This window comes from Mercenaria mercenaria, chromosome 12 (assembly GCF_021730395.1).
Source record: "Mercenaria mercenaria strain notata chromosome 12, MADL_Memer_1, whole genome shotgun sequence".
Taxonomy (NCBI): domain Eukaryota; kingdom Metazoa; phylum Mollusca; class Bivalvia; order Venerida; family Veneridae; genus Mercenaria; species Mercenaria mercenaria.
This window is the reverse complement of record NC_069372.1, coordinates 6209141-6226792: the sequence shown is the minus strand read 5'-3', so window position 1 is coordinate 6226792 and position 17652 is coordinate 6209141. Positions and strand designations below refer to the sequence as shown.

General features: G+C 37.0%; 1 protein-coding gene across 8 annotated transcripts in view; it reads left to right on the top strand.

Moving 5' to 3' along the window:
* Positions 1 to 17652, top strand: part of LOC123534606 (membrane-associated phosphatidylinositol transfer protein 2-like) — an 86010-nt gene that overhangs the window by 22080 nt on the left and 46278 nt on the right. For 7 of the 8 annotated variants that reach the window (XM_053519053.1, XM_053519054.1, XM_053519048.1 and 4 more), the window contains exons 2-4: positions 6764 to 7852; positions 12147 to 12279; positions 15492 to 15695. In XM_053519053.1, the coding sequence (XP_053375028.1) occupies positions 7775 to 7852; positions 12147 to 12279; positions 15492 to 15695 (415 nt within the window). In that variant the 5' untranslated portion in view covers positions 6764 to 7774. Of the gene's footprint in view, positions 1 to 6763; positions 7853 to 9069; positions 9075 to 12146; positions 12280 to 15491; positions 15696 to 17652 lie in introns of those variants that run through there. The other variant, XM_053519055.1, reaches the window with a different exon arrangement.

Sequence of the window (17652 nt, the reverse complement as noted above, 5' to 3'; positions counted from 1 at the left end):
ACACTTCATTTCCGAGCAATAACTGGAGAACCTTTTGACCTAGAACCTTCAAACTTCATAGGGTTGTAGGGCTGCTGGAGTAGACGACCCCTATTGTTTTTGGGGTCACTCTGTCAAAGGTCAAGGTCACAGGGGCCTGAACATTGAAAACCATTTCCCATCAATAACTAGAGAACCACTTGACCCAGAATGTTGAAACTTCATAGGATGATTGGTCGTGAAGAGTAGATGACCCCTATTGATTTTGGGGTCACTCCGTCAAAGGTCAAGGTCACAGGGGCCTGAACATTGAAAACCATTTCCTATCAATAACTAGAGAACCACTTGACCCTGAATGTTGAAACTTCATAGGATGATTGGTCATGAAGAGTAATTGACCCCTATTGATTTTGGGGTCACTCCGTCAAAGGTCAAGGTCACAGGGGCCTGAACATTGAAAACCATTTCCGATCAATAACCAGAGAACCACTTGACCCCGAATGTTGAAACTTCATAGGATGATTGATCATGAAGAGTAGATGACCCCTATTGATTTTGGGTTCACTCCATCAAAGGTCAAGGTCACAGGGGCCTGAACATTGAAAACCATTTCCGATCAATAACTAGAGAACCACTTGACCCAGAATGTTGAAACTTCATAGGATGATTGGTCATGAAGAGTAATTGACCCCTATTGATTTTTGGGTCACTCCATCAAAGGTCAAGGTCACAGGGGCCTGAACATGGAAAACCATTTCCGATCAATAACTTGAGAACCACTTGACCCAGAATGTTGAAACTTCATAGGATGATTGTACATGCAAAGTAAGATCCCTATCGATTTTGGGGTCACTCCGTTAAAGGTCAAGGTCACAGGGCCTGAACATTGAAACCATTTCCGGTCATAACTTAAGAACACTTGACCCAGAATGTTGAAACTCATAGGATGATTGGTCATGCAGAGTAATGACCCCTAACGATTTTGGGGTCACTCTGTGAAAGGTCAAGGTCAGAGGGGCCCGAACATTGAAAACCATTTCCGGTCAGTAACTTGAGAACCACTTGACCCAGAATGATGAAACTTCATAGGATGATTGGTCATGCAGAGTAGATGACCCCTAACGATTTTAGGGTCACTCTGTTTAAGATCAAGGCCACAGGGGCCTGAACATTGAAAACCATTTCCAATCAATAACTTGAGAACCTCTCGACCCAGAATGTTGAAACTTTATAGGATGATTGTTCATGCAGAGTAAATGACCCCTATTGTTTTTGGGGTCACTCTGTTGCAGGTCAAGGTCACAGGGGCCTGAACATTGATAACCAGTTCCGATCAATAACTTGAGAACCACTTGACCCAGAATGTTGAAACTTCATAGGATGATTGAACATGCAGAGTAAATGACCCCTATTGATTTTGGGGTCAGTCTATTCAAGGTCAAGGTCACAGTGGCCTGTTCATGTAAAATCATTTTTTGGAAATAACTTGAGAACCACTTGACCTACAATGTTGAAACTTAATAGGATGATTGGACATGCAGAGTAGATGACCCCTATTTATTTTGAGGTCACTTGATCAAAGGTCAAGGTCACAGGAGCCTGAACAGTGACTTGAGAACCACTAGGCCAAGAGTGTTGAAATTTAGCGGGATGACTGGACATGCCAAGTAGATGATCCATATTGCAGCCAACCATCAGTGTCTCTTTGACTTTCGCTCCTGACCCCTATTGACTTCTTGCCTAGAGGACTTTGCATTGGGGGAGACATACGCTTTTTTACAAAAGCATTTTCTAGTTTGTTTCTTTTTCTAGATCAATTACCAACCTCACTGGGTCATGTTCCATAATTCTGACATGTACTTTGGCCAAATTATGCCCCCTGTAGGACTTAGAAAATCCTGGTTAAAGTTTTGCACGCAAGTTAATATATCTCCAAAACTAATGCAGATATTGAATTGAAACTTACATGTGTCTTCAGGGTTATAAAACTAGGTAATAGCATCAAGTCCCATAACTCTGACATGCATTTTTGCCAAATTATACCCCCTTTTGAACTTAGAAAGTCCTGGTTAATGTTTTGCATGTATATATTACCTATTACTTTAAGGCATATAGCTTTGAAACTTATTTTTAGCTCACCTGAGCACAAAGTGCTCAGGTAGAGCTATTGTGATTGCTCACTGTCCAGCATCTGTCCATCATCATTTCCTTTTAAACAACATCTCCTAAACCACCAGGCTAATTTTGATAAAACTTCATTGAATTCCATACTGAACTCTGGTTGCCATGGCAACTGAAAGGAAAAACTTTAAAAATCTTCTTGTCCAAAACCACAGGTCATAGGGCTTTTATATTTGGCATGTAGCATCATCTAGTGGTCCTCTACCAAGATTGTTCAAGTTATCCCCCTTAGGTCAAATATGGCCCCGCCTAGAGGGTCACATGGTTTACAAAGACTTATATTAGAAAAATATTGAAAATCTTCTTATCGAAAACCACAGGACCTAGGGCTTTGATATTTGGTATATAATATCATCTAGTGTTTCTCTACCAAGATTGTACAAAGTATGACCCTAGGGTGAAAAGAGGCCCCACCCTGGGGGTCCCAAATTTTACATAGACTTGTATAGGGAAAAAAAATTAAAAATTTTCTTGCCTGAAACCAGAAGACATAGGCCTTTGATATTTGGTATGTAGCATTGCCTTATGGTCCTCTACTAAGATTGTTCAAATTATTACCCAGGGGTGAAAAGAGGCCCCACTGCGGGGGTCCCAAGTTTTACATAGACTTATGTAGGAAAAAACTTTAAAAACCTTCTTGTCTTTGAAAGTTCAAGGCCTAGGTCTTTGATACTTGGTATGTATCATTGCCTAGTGGTTCTCTAACACGATTGTTCAAATTATGCCCCTGGGGTGAAAAGAGGCACCATCCTTTGGGTCCCAAATTTTACATAGACTTATATAGGAAATAACTTTAAAAATCTTCTTGTCTTAAACCATAAGACCTAGGCCTTTGCAGGAATATAAATTAACACTTGTCCAGTCGCCCAGTGCGACCAGGTTTAAAGCTGGTCGAGTCAGTTTTCCAAGATAGTCGCCCAGCCGGCGAATGGCTTACCAATCGGCAACCGCGGATTATCTACTCCATCACTAACAATGGCTGCGCACCCATAGAAATACAGCACTAGAAAGTAGCCTTTAATTGAAGGCTGGTAAAAAGTTTAGAACGGCCTGTCGCGGCGACAAGAGTAAATATTATCAGGATTCTGTAACGTCCTAAAGGCCAAAGAGGACTTTTAAAGAAAAATGGGCTGTTAACAGACCGTGACTGCTTTGAACACTGACCGCAACATGGTTTGTACTTTTTGTACAAGTAATACTTTCTTGACTGGTTGCAAGTCCTGTAACCCGACAATGTAGTAACAAAATACTAGAATTCAGATGTCCATAAGCGTGCAGCCTCTATCAAAAATGCCCATAAAAAACCCATATCTGCTAGTGCTGCAAAAATCATTCAAAGTTTAATTAAATGCGTCCGTGTTTGAGAGGCTGTGTCCTATGCATATCATGCACTGGTATATTACAACTTTCCTCTTTCCTTGTGAAAAAAAACAAACTTTAAAAATCTTCTTGTCTAAAACAAGAAGACTTAGGCCTTTGATATTTGGTATGTAGCATTGCCTTATGGTTCTCTACCAAGAATGTTCAAATTATTACCCAAGGGTGAAAAGATGCCCCACCCGGGGGTCCCAAGTTTTACATAGAATTATATAGGAAAAAACTTTAAAAATATTCTTGTCTGAAAGTTCAAGGCCTAAGCCTTTTATACTTGATGTGTTGCATTGCCTAGTGGTTCTCTAACATGATTGTTCAAATTATGCCCCTGGGGTGAAAAGAGGCCCCACCCTGGGGGTCACTTTTTATATGAGTTATGTAGGAAAAAATACTTCAGAAATTTTCTGATCTTATTTCCTAGGCTGTTTAATTTTAATTACCTGATGACCCCAAGTAATAAGGGGTCACTTGACTTTGACCTTGACCTACTGACCTACTTTTTTGTTTTTTAAGATACAGCCTTGAAATTTGGATGACACATACAGTTTTGCACACCGATCTTAAAACTGACTTTCATTGACCATGAATGTGACCTACTGACCTACTTTCTTAATATTTTAGCATCAGTTTGACATTTGAAACATGTAGCTGATATTACTCAGGTGAGCAATCCAGGGTCATGATGACCCTCTTGTTTCTTTTTCTGGGTCAATTACCTACCTAACTGGATCAAGTCCCATAATTCTGACATGTATTTTGGCCAAATTATGCCCCCTTTTTGACTTGGAAAATCCTGGTTAAAGTTTTGCGTGCAAGTTACTGTCTTCAAAACTAATGCAGGTATTGAATTGAAACTTCACACTATAAATCTAGGTGATAGCATCAAGTCCCATAACTCTGACTTGCATTATGGCCAAATTATGCCCCCTTTTGGACTGAGAAAATCCTGGTTAAAGTTTTGCATGCAAGTTACTATCTCCAAAATTAATGCAGATACTGGATTGAAACTCTATAGATATTTTAACATTTAGGATAATATTCCTGCTTCTGGGACAACAGTTCGGATAGTCGAGCATTGGCTGTCTTATGGACAGCTCTTGTTTTATTATCCCATTTATACTTAAAGTAAACCTTGCATTTTTGTCTCTGAATGAAATTAATTAATGGCCATGAATGAAAGAGATGAATCATAACTTCAGCTGTAATAATCACACATTTTTCTCCCTTTTCAGTGTGGATGTGGCTGTCTGTCAGACCTCATGCTTATTTTAATGTATACTGGTCCAGTGCATAAATCTGGACATGCTGATTTCATCATAAAAATTGTCCAGAGTGGGACAGTAAAAGCTGTCAAATTCTACATTCAGAGTACCTAAATATTCGGACACTATTTGGGTATGAAATGCAACGAATCAGTGTGCCCAAAAATAACAGTAAATACGACTTTGTTTGAAGCAAAAGCAGTCAAATTCAGTCCTGTGAATGAATACAGACATCTCCGTTTGATTTAAGTTTTATTACCTGTTAATCACGTGATCATGTGGACTAGTGTCTAATTTAAAGACACTGGCCTCCAGATCTTTTGACAGCAAAAAAAGGAGATTTTTTGTTACATATCTGGAAATTAATGCTATATTTCAATCTTAAGAAGGCTTTAAAACTTAATTACTGACAGATTATATGTCACGGAAACACATGAGAATTACTAGTTGCTTTTACTAATTTTTACGATGAAATTCGAAAAGCGTTTGTAATGCTTTACTCGAGGTAAACTGCCTCGATCATGAATAATTATGTATATTTAACGCACAGTGAACACTAAATCCTCCAATGTGCTATTGGTAGCGACAGCGGAAAACTTCTTTATTGCCGCGGCGGTCCGGGTTCGATTCCCAACGCTGTCATCTTTTTTTCTTGATTTGGCATTTTTAAAGTAGTTTAGAAAACAAGAACTCATATTCTAATGTTCATAATAAGACCAAACTTCAATATGAAAGAAAAAAAAAATTTTTTTTTTGCCAAAATCTGGAAGTTAGTGCCTTTAATATATAACTCCCAAATATAACAATAATATAATACGCAATAAAATCTGTCTGAGCGAAAATACATGTTTAGTACTACTCTTACCTACCACCATGTTCATTATCATTTAGTTCAGTATCGTCTAGCACTATTATTGTTTTCTATTTCAATGGGCCGATTTTATTTAATGAGTTGCTTCCCTTGTCTGGAAAATGTTGGCATTATTTTATCTATAAATTAATTATTATAGAACAGAAATCGGTTAAATTTCGTAAATAAAAACTGATGGTAGGGCAGAATTCTAACACGTTTTTTTTCATCTGTTTTGATCAACTAAGACAAAGAGTCTTCTGCAATAGGCAGAATAGTTTTTGTATTAAATCAGTACTTGTTTGCACTTCAAATAACTGGCATGCGCTGTGTAACGTCATCCCCGCGACACACAATGTTTACTTTTAGCGGTGTGGATATTTGAACGTAATTTTCTCTGGAAATACTTACATTTATACAATGTTGACAGCTGGTCACCAAGGCGTCCGTTTGCGTCGATCCTGATCATTCCAGTAAAAAAGACACGATCCTAAAGCACTTTTAAATGGTTTCTGAATTAATACGCGCCGTCCGGATTTAGGTATTTCACTGGTACTACTTAAATCCCTAAGCAGATTATTTTGACATTTCCGTAACAGTTAAAAACGTGGGAAAGTGCTTCTGAATTAAAAAAAAAAAGTTAACATAAATCACGAAGCCTGCTGTGTTTGAAAGCTCATTATCATGCATACAATTTTAACAGACTTTCTGTTATAATTTATTGCCATTTGGAGATAATTGCTTCTACATGAATTATGAATAATTGCCCTATAATTTGTAAATACAAAAATAGCTGTTGCACGGTAATTGAAGTAGAAATTAACAGATTTCCCAAATCATATGTTTCTATCTGCTGTCATTTTGATAACTTATTGCACTGCCAATTTTTCTGTTTCAATTAGCAAAACTGATGCTGATTTATTTTGACAGGTTATATCTCTTCTACTGACAACAGATGTTAGTGATAGTACCATATGATAAATGTTATTCATATATTTGCCATATATCCCCTTAAGCTCATTGATATAACAGTTGATAAGCTGGCAGGTAATTCCTTCCCATTTGGAAGTATAGACCACCTACCTATAATAAAAAAACTGTTCTGATTTATTTTCAGTTGAATGGTGAAAAAGAAAAAGATGCTGAGAGTTGGATAGCTGAACGTGTACTGTGGCCTTCTGTCAACTGTTGATCAATCTATGCTTCTTGCTGTCAACTGTTGAGCATTCTGTTCTACTTCTTGCTGTCGACTGTTGATCGTATGGTCCTGCTGTCACCTGTTCAGCATTCTAGGTTACCATCTTCTGTTGACTGTTGAGCATACTGTAATGCTGTTGACTGTCAACAGTTAAGCATGCTGTAGACGTATGTTGACATTTTATCATCACTGTTCAGACGGATGCTTCACACATACCTACATCAAAGTTTATAACGTATACCATAGTTTCGCACTCAGGAAATGAATTATAAATGTTTACAAGTGTTTCAGTTAAAAGAATTTTATTGAAGGAGAAATTGAATACACCATTATGTGAAGGATCAAGACAAAGTTTTACTTGTATCGTTTTCAGGAGTGTTGAAACAGGATGGATTTTAAGTAACTTTTTAAAGTTTAACAGCAATTTACCACAGGATGGCAGTTAGTACAAAAAATAGTGTGGAATAGGTCAACAAAATACTTTTGGATCTTTTAAATAGAAAAGGCACCACGTTTGCAGATTTTATCTGTAGGTCTTTAATGTGTTGTGGTGTTATTTACAGAGAATTAATACTCCAATTTTGTGGAGATTTTGTTCTACAGAGCAAGTCTGAACAGTAAGGAGATTTCGTCTGGGGATAAGTTGGTTTTTTCAATTTTTAGAGATTAATAGAAGAAAAGGTCAACATTTGGTGGAGATAGTCAGTGGAGAAATTCTCCATTTAGTGGAGACTGTCAGTGGAGAGACGATCTCCATTTTGTGGAGTTTGTCAACCATTTAGTGGAGATTGTTAATAGAGAAAGTCACCATTTGGTGGAGACTGTCAGTCGAGAAGTGAATGTAGGTTATCGTTAGGTGGAGATTGTCAGTGTAGAAGTTGTTCTTCATGTAACTCTATTGTTAGGGGGAGGAGAAGTTGCACACTGAAGATGTTGGTGAAGGAGTATCGTATATCACTGCCCATGAGTGTGGAAGAGTATAGAATAGCTCAGCTTTATATGATACAAGTAAGTGATTTGAGCCGCGCCATGAGAAAACCAACCTAGTGGCTTTGCGACCAGCATGGATCCAGACCAGCCTGCGCATCCGCGCAGTCTGGTCAGGATTTATGCTGTTCGCTTTCAAAGCCTATTGGATTTGGAGAATCTGTTAGCGAACAGCATGGATCCTGACCAGACTGCGCGGATGCGCAGGCTGGTCTGGATCCATGCTGGTCGCAAACCCACTATGTTGGTTTTCTGATGGCATGGCTCAAATAGATATTTAAATCAAAGGTATATACTTTAGAAAGATATCTTTAATATAAGAACTCCCTGTTTTATGTAATTTTGATATATATCAGTTTTTGAAGATCTATTTAAAAATTGTTTAAAAGGTCAGAAGTGAAAAATTTAAGCTATATCTGCATCAAAAGATGAAACTTCCAGTAACACAGTTATCCTAACAGTATCTTACTATTAATTGAAGTTATACTGGAAACCAGTGCCCGCTGCCAAAATTTAGCTTGTTTACAATTATATATATCTTGTACCTTAAATTATGTATCATGGTAAATTGTTGTTATTACTTAGTAATAAGAAAAGATCATAATACATATATATCATATTCTATATCTTGTAAGGTCATTGTTATTTATGATGAGGAGTAATTTTTATGGATTTCAGTCCAAGTATTACTAGTCCCAGAAATTGTTATTAGTTCCAACATAGATGTAAAATGATCATTGATTTTTATGTGAAAAATTCATATACTTGTGGTAATAATAGCTATTTTGATGGAAATCACAAAAATTTATACTCTCATATTAAAATGATTTACAGTATGTACAAGAAAACATTTTCTTGCATACTGGAAGCGGTTCCTTTTGGTTTCACTGTTACTGGAAAATTCCATATTACATCCTGGGTGGGGGAGAGGGACGGGGGGGGGGTGTTCTTGGGTGTAAGATTACTCAAGATTGTGCTGTAAATGATATGTAACAAACTACATCTAAATAGAAGATTTACGCGGTTATTTATATTTTAACACACAAAAGAAACAGATTACAAATCAGGTATCTTGATAGTACAATGTATCTCTTTATCTCTTTGTTTCTTTATGCCCCATGTGGTTCTGGGACGATCTGTGTATGAAAAGACTTGGAACCACTGCCTTACCCTGGCATGATCGTAAGAGGCGACTGATAGGGTCTTAACACTTGGTTTTGTAGAAGTTCTGTGATTCCAGCAGGTATGCAAATTTTGATTCCATACCTCATGTTTTTATTTCGATGTAAATGAGATATGAAACCAAAATTTGTAGTCCTGTTTGGCGCCATATAGCCTATACTGTGTTGGTGCGCCACAAAACCAAAATAAATAAATAAATTGTTTCTTTATACTGTTTAGTATTTCTCAATAAAAAAATGTTATTTCACGAAAAATACATAACATTACACCAGCTCAAATGATAAAACAGAACCTTAATTTAACATAGTTATTTTTTTTTAGCTCACATGTCACAAAGTGACAGTGTGAGCTTTTGTGATCGCGCAGCGTCCGCCGTCCGTGCGTGTGTCCGTGCGTAAGCTTTTGCTTGTGACCTCTCTAGAGGCCATATTTTTCATGGGATCTATATGAAAATTGGTCTGAATGTTCATCTTGATGATAGCTAGGTCAGGTTCGAAACTAGGTCACGTGCTGTCCAAAACTAGGTCAGTAGGTCTAAAAATAGAAAAACCTTGTGACCTCTCTAGAGGCCATATTTTTCAACGGATCTTCATGAAAGTTAGTCAGAATGTTCGCCTTGTTGATATCTAGGTCAAGTTCGAAACTGGGTCACGTGCCTTCAAAAACTAGGTCAGTAGATCAAATATTAAAAAAACTTGTGACCTCTCTAGAGGCCATATTTTTCATGGGATCTGTATGAAAGTTGGTCTGAATGTTCATCTTGATGATAGCTAGGTCGAGTTTGAAACTGGGTCACGTGCTGTCCAAAACTAGGTCAGTAGGTCTAAAAATAGAAAAACCTTGTGACCTCTCTAGAGGCCATATTTTTCAATGGATCTTCATGAAAATTGATCAGAATGTTCATCTTGATGATATCTAGGTCAAGTTCGAAACTGGATCACGTGCGGTCCAAAACTAGGTCATTAGGTCTAAAAATAGAAAAACCTTGTGACCTCCCTAGGGGCCATATTTTTCAATGGATCTTCATGAAAATTGGTCAGAATGTTCATCTTGATGATATCTAGGCCATTTTCAGAAGTGGGTCACGTACAGACAAAAACTAGGTCAGTAGGTCTAAAAATAGAAAAACCTTGTGACCTCTCTAGAGGCCATATTTTTCAACGGATCTTCATGAAAGTTAGTCAGAATGTTCGCCTTGATGATATCTAGGTCAAGTTCGAAACTGGGTCACGTGCCATCAAAAACTAGGTCAGTAGATCAAATATTAAAAAAACTTGTGACCTCTCTAGAGGCCATATTTTTCATGAGATCTGTATGAAAGTTGGTCTGAATGTTCATCTTGATGATAGCTAGGTCGAGTTCGAAACTGGGTCACGTGCTGTCCAAAACTAGGTCAGTAGGTCTAAAAATAGAAAAACCTTGTGACCTCTCTAGAGGCCATATTTTTCAATGGATCTTCATGAAAATTGGTCAGAATGTTCATCTTGATGATATCTAGGTCAAGTTCGAAACTGGATCACGTGCGGTCCAAAACTAGGTCATTAGGTCTAAAAATAGAAAAACCTTGTGACCTCCCTAGGGGCCATATTTTTCAATGGATCTTCATGAAAATTGGTCAGAATGTTCATCTTGATGATATCTAGGCTATTTTCAGAAGTGGGTCACGTACGGACAAAAACTAGGTCAGTAGGTCTAAAAATAGAAAAACCTTGTGACCTCCCTAGAGGCCATATTTTTAAATGGATATTCATGAAAATTAGTCAGAATGTTCATCTTGATGATATCTAGGTCAAGTTCGAAACTTGGTCACGTGCTTTCAGAAACTAGGTCAGTAGGTCTAAAAATAGAAAAACCTTGTGACCTCTCAGAGGCCATATTTTTCAATGGATCTTCATGAAAATTAGTCAGAATGTTCACCTTGATGATATCTAAGCCAAGTTCGAAACTGGGTCACGTGCGGTCCAAAACTAGGTCATTAGGTCTAAAAATAGAAAAACCTTGTGACCTCTCTAGAGGCCATATTTTTCCATGGATCTTCATGAAAGTTGGTCTGAATGTTCACTTTGATGATATCTAGGTCAAGATCGAAAGTGGGTCACATGCGGTCACAAACTAGGTCATTAGGTCTAAAAATAGAAAAACCTTGTGACCTCTCTAGAGGCCTTATTTTTCAATGGACCTTCATGAAAATTAGTCAGAATGTTCACCTTGATGATATCTTGGTCAAGTTCGAAAGTGGATGACGTGTGGTCAAAAACTAGGTCATTAGGTCTAAAGATAGAAAAACCTTGTGACCTCTCTAGAGACCATACGTTTCATGAGATCTTCATGAAAATTAGTCAGAATGTTCATCTTGATGATATCTAGGTCAAGTTCGAAACTGGGTCACGTGCCTTTAAAAAGTAGGCCCTTAGGTCAGTTAATAGAAAAACCTTGTGGCCTCTCTAGAGGCCGTACTTCTCATGAGATCTCCATGAAAATTGGTGAGAATGTTCACCTTGATAGTATCTAGGTCAAGTTCGAAACTGGGTCAAGTGCCTTCAAAAACTAGGTCATTAGGTCAGATAATAGAAAAACCTTGTGATCTCTCTAGAGGCCATATTTTTCAATGGATCTTCATGAAACTTGGTCAGAATTTTTATCTCGATATCTAGGTCAAGTTCAAAACTAGGTCACATGGGCTCAAATACTAGGTCACTATGTCAAATAATAGAAAAAAAATGACGTCATACTCAGTTCAAAACTGGGTCATGTGGGGACAGGTGAGCGATTCAGGACCATCGTGGTCCTCTTGTTTTGAAATGTCATGATGTCTTTCCTGTTTTATACGAACGATGATTTCCCGCACTATATTTGAATACACTACTGTAAGAAAAAAGGTGCTTTAACAAAGACATTAAATTTTTTGTTTGATGTTTGATGTAGTTGTATTGTTATTTGTTGAATATAGCATGCCAGAAAAAGATTCTGTCACTGGCTGTAGGTGTAGAATGCATGTTAAACAACAATGTGGTTTTTAGTCATTTTCTCCTGGCATGTAACATAAGTTACGACTTATAGCAACAATAAAAACATGAAATTGACAAAGCGAATTATTTTTTGGAATGAGACTTGATTTGTTAATGTTTTATAGAGAAAGAGTCGAGAGGAGAGTCATGGTGCAGGTAGCGGAGTAGAGATTATAACAAACCAGCCGTACACAGAGGGACCAGGGGGAAGTGGCCAGTACACATATAAAATATACCATATTGGTAGTCATCTTCCAGGTAATATAATATGAGCCGTGCCATGAGAAAACCAACATAGTGGGTTTGCGACCAGCATGGATCCAGACCAGCCTGCGCATCTGCGCAGTCTGGTCAGGATCAATGCTGTTCGCTAACAGTTTCTCCAATTCCAATAGACTTTAAAAGCGAACAGCATGGAGCCAGACCAGACTGCGCGGATGCGCAGGCTGGTCTGGATCCATGCTGGTCGCAAACCCACTATGTTGGTTTTCTCATGGCACGGCTCATATCATACTATCCTTGTAGATATGAGATCAAGAAACTAGTAGTTATCTACCCATTGTTTTGAATATACCATATTAACCCTTACCATGCTGGACACGATTGGTTCTGCCTTTGCGACCAGTGTAGATCATGATTAGCCTGCAGTCTGATCATGATCTGCACTGTTCGCCATTCAGTCAGTATCTTTTTGGTAAGCACCCCTTTTAACAGTAAATGGTACTGTCCAAATTGATAGATGGACAAGTTCATTATTGAAATTTAGCAGGATAAGGGTTAATGATCATCTGCCAGGTATTCTATCAAGGTATATTGCTGGGAATATGAGGTAACAGAACTAGTATGCTTCTATGTATCTGGTAGGTTAAAATACCATTTTGGTAATCATCTTCCAGGTAAAGATATTATAACTAATTAGACATACAGACACGGACAAGGGGGAATTGGCCAGTACACAATGTCATGGAAAGTAAGCCATACTGGTAGTCATCTGCCAGGTATTTATACCTTTTAATATGGTAGTCATCTTCAGTGTAAATGTCTCATTCCAGTAGTAATCTGCAAGGTAAGTTTGCCAAATACTATATTGATGGTCAGTCTGTCTTAAAGTGTCAGGTAAACAGGGGCGTCGGAAGGTGTTTGATATTGTGGGGGGGAGGGGGGGTAGGTACGGGAGGGGGCATCCCCCTCCCGTAAGGGGGGTTAGGGGGAGCTCCCCCTGAATTTTTTTTAAAACAGGATCATAAATGGCGAGTTCTGGTGCATTTTAAGGGTACTGAATCGCATCTCAAGTCTCCAGTATTTTCTTACTATTTACATGACTATAAGCAAAATAAAGTTTAATAAACTCTTATCAGAATTAATAATGTATAACGCAATACAAAGAATGCATGTATGTTTTTTTTTTTTTTTTTTGTATTTAATGTATTGAACAATAATCATTCATGCTTACATTCATTTCTTATTTTGGTTTGAAATACCATTTTTTGAGTGAAAACAATTCATGTAATTAATTCATTACATCTTAGCGATGTGATAAATCTTAACACTTACCTCTTTCATTAAATAAAAACATGATAATTATTTTTCTGAATTTTATAAGTTAATACCTTAGATCTTTGCGGCTGGGTATAGCTTAAACGTTCCATTGACTAAAGACATGCTGATTTGTTCATGTGTAATTAAGTCCAATCACGGACACGTGTGTATGACTCCAATTAACACCCCCGATCGTGTCACCGTCACCACGGTAACACACTAATCTGGACAGCGTGTATTGTTTAACGCGAAGCAAAATTTAATATACTATACAAAATATTGGGTCCGCGGACCTGCGACTCCAACTTATGAATTTACAAAAAATCGTTTTTGGGAAAATTATTGGGGTCGCGGTCGCGGCCCCTGCGGCCCCACTTCCGACGCCCCTGGTAAATGTATGATACTAGTTGAAATCTACTGGGTAATTATACTTAACCTTTAGCCTGCTGGCGACAAGTTATTCTGCCTTTGCGACCATTGCAGACCAAGATTAGCCTGCACATCCGTGGCTAATCATGGTCTGCACTGTTCCCTATTCAGTCAGTAAATTTTCAGTGAACACCCTTTTGAACAATAAATGGCATTGCCCAACTTGAACAATAGACCTGTTCATTTTAGAAACTTAGCAGGGTAAAGGTGAATGTCGCACACCCACTACATGTATGTTGGTTTTCTCATGGCACAGCTCATTTTTGTCTAAGCATGAACTACAAAGACATTAGAGAAACATCGATTGCCAGTAAAATGAGCTTATACCAATATGATAAATTGAATGAACTTTTGCTTTCAGTACCTTGTTAAATAAATGTTTTTAGTTTGTTCATTAATTTTGAAGTAAATCATGTTTTGAAAACTTTTTTTACAAGATCACAAAATGAGTTTTGAGACCTGTCTAAGAATTCAGCCTTGCCACTTGCACATCTCAGATTGTGATCACACGCCTTGTAGTTGGTAAATTTTGAATTGTGATCAGACTCATTGCCAGTGGTCAGTGTCAGATTGTGATCAGAAGCCTTGCCCTTGGTCAGTTTCAAAACTTGTGACGAAAAGCCTTTTTAGTGGTCAGTTTCAAAAATTGTGATCAGAATCCTTGTCATTGGTCAGTTTCAGATTGTAATCAGAAGCTTTGCCATTGGTCTGGTCTGAAGCCTTTTCATTAGTCAGTTTCACATTGTGATAAGAGTCCTTGTCATTGGTCAGTTTCAAATTGTGTTCAAAAGCCTTGTCATTGGTCAATTTCAAATTGTGATCAGAAGCCTTGGCGTTTGCCATTTTCAAATAGTGCCCAGAAGTCTTGCCATTGGTGAATTTCAAACTGTGATCAGAAGCCTTGCCATTGATCAGTTTCAAATAATGCCCTGAAGCCTTTTCTTTGGTCTCTTTCAGTATGTGATTAGAAGCCTTTTCAATGGTCAGTTTCAAATTGTAATCAGAAGCCTTGCCATTAATCAGTTTCAAATTATGACCAGAAGCCTTGCCATTGGTCAGTTCCAAGCTGTGACCAGAAACAAGCTAACAAATTATGTTCTGATACTGGTTCCCTCTTTCAGATAAAACTTGTCTGACATCCAATATACCTGTACTTGGAAAAATGTCGATTTCATTTGCAAGATAGACACATACTTTGCAGTAGACTTATACATGTGTATAGTTGATTTCTATATAGAAACCAGTTTTCTCCTAAGCCTACACACAATTAGTTGATATAAGATGCTTTTATGGGGAAACTAATGTTCTGGGCTTGTTGTTTAGTGTCTATGAAAGGATAAATACAGTGTCTTGCCAATGGCTAAATTCAATACCTATCTTTATTGAACATGCATGATATTCTCATTAATTGATCACAGATCCAGGCATTTTACACTATTATGTTAAGTACATGTAATACAGACATGATAATTATTTATCTTGTAAATGTGACATCATTGCAGGATGGTTTCGAGCAATTTTGCCGAAGTCAGCATTACGCGTAGAGGAAGAAGCCTGGAACGCATATCCTTACACGAAAACACGATACCGGTGCCCATTTGTCGAGAAATTTGTCCTCGAGGTGGAAACAAGATACCTCAACGATGGTGGAGACTTAGAGAATATTTTTGGTCTTTCACCCTCTGAAATGAAGGAAAGAACACTCGGTAAGCACAAATTTAGAAAAAAAAAGTTGGGTCTTTCACCCTCCAAACTGACATATTGTTTTGTAATGATGACCAAACTATTTTTCCACTTCTTTCATTTGCACTTTTGTGTGCTGAAAAGTGTACTTAACCTTTAACCTGCTGGTGGCAAGTGATTCTGCCTTTGCGACCAGTGCAGACCAAGATCAGCCTGCACATCCGTGCAGTCTGATCATGGTCTGCACTGTTCGCTGTTCAGTCTGTAAATTTTCAGTGAATAATAATAATAAATGGTACTGTCCAAAATGAATGATGGACCAGTCCATTTTAGAAATTTAGGGGGCTAAGGCTTAAAGTTCCATAAGGCTTCTAATATGTTTTAAAAATAAAAAAAAGCAATTGTCCATTTAGATGTTATGCGTAATTATTTGGATAGAAAATTACTTCTTTCAATATTGCACATGAACTTATCCAGTTAGAGGCCATAAAGGGAGGTAATCATAAACAGTGGATCCAGTAATATTTCCTACTATGTTAATTAGTATTCAAACCTTTGGGAAACGTATGAGGAAGCAATTATAGAAAATAGGATTTAACAGCAAACTGACATAATTTATTTTCAGAACAAAACTTTTGGCAGCCATATTTTAAGCAAAGGCATTATGAGCCTTTAAATGTTATCTTATATGAAAAGAAAAATGTCCCTAAATCATAATATGAACAGTGTTACTTACATAACCGGTACAGGGTTTCATCCAGCAGATTGCCGGTATAGCCGTATGCTACAGTTTCATTTTAATGGCAGAAACTAATAATTTGCCTCTTAAAATTTTGCATATTTTCCATCATAAACTGCAATCAAAACTACAGCTTTTTCTGGTGTGTTTGACAAGTCCCTTGTTACAGGAACATATAGAGGATATTTCTTTGTTTCAGTGTAAGATTGAAATATCTTTCATACATTAACACCAAATGCAGTATTTCAACGAGAGGCATAGCTACGAGTGAAAATGTAAGATATGCCACTAGTGAAAATGTAAGATATAAATCTGTTCATAGGTGAAATATATTTTGATCTTACAAGTAAAACAAACATTTTTTTCTTCATTTCATGTTTTGACTAATTTATCCCATTTTATAGTTTCTTACCAGTGAAAAATATATTTTTCAGTGTGAAAATGCCATAGTTCACTCTTAATATTTTGATAAGTTACTGAAAAGCATGTAATAAAATAATTATTTTTTCAAATTTTGAGGGTTTCTCAGCACTAAGGGTGCCCCCAACACATTAGTAGAATACAGTATATTGGATAAAGTTTATCGACTTCTTTTTGAATTAACAGTATGTTTAGAGAATTTAGGAAAATGCATTGTTTTATTTAACATAAAGAATAATTATGGCTGACCACATGCCTTAAAATAAGTCCCCAAGGTATAAAACCAATTTTACAGTAGTTGTAGTGTCTTTTACTGAAAGATATTATGGCAGTATTTTTGCCATAGCCACACCTGTCTCTTTGATCTTGTCTATTTATTTCTGTTTTGTGTACTCATGTGGTATGATTAAATCTATTGATCTTATCTAAAACTGTAAAAAACCTTTTGATGATTCTAGGTTACTTCATCATAAAGATTCCTATATTGACAGTGTATCAAATGTAACACATTGTCATGTCATATTTTAGACATAGTTATTGGTAAGAATAAAGAAGAAACAAATAATCAATGTATGTTATAAATATATAACAAATAAATATAGAACAAATAAATATAAAACTATAAACTGAAATGATTTAATCCATTTGGCCTAAAATTTTGTGATTTCAGGCAAATTACATACTTTGTAGGATTGTGAATTTTGTGGGTTAAGATTTATAAAGATATAAAATGAATAAAAATTTTATTTGATTTCTTTGGTTGGAATATTTGCAAAGTTGCACTCACAAACAGTTTACAAGGATTTTTTTTTAGATTTTGG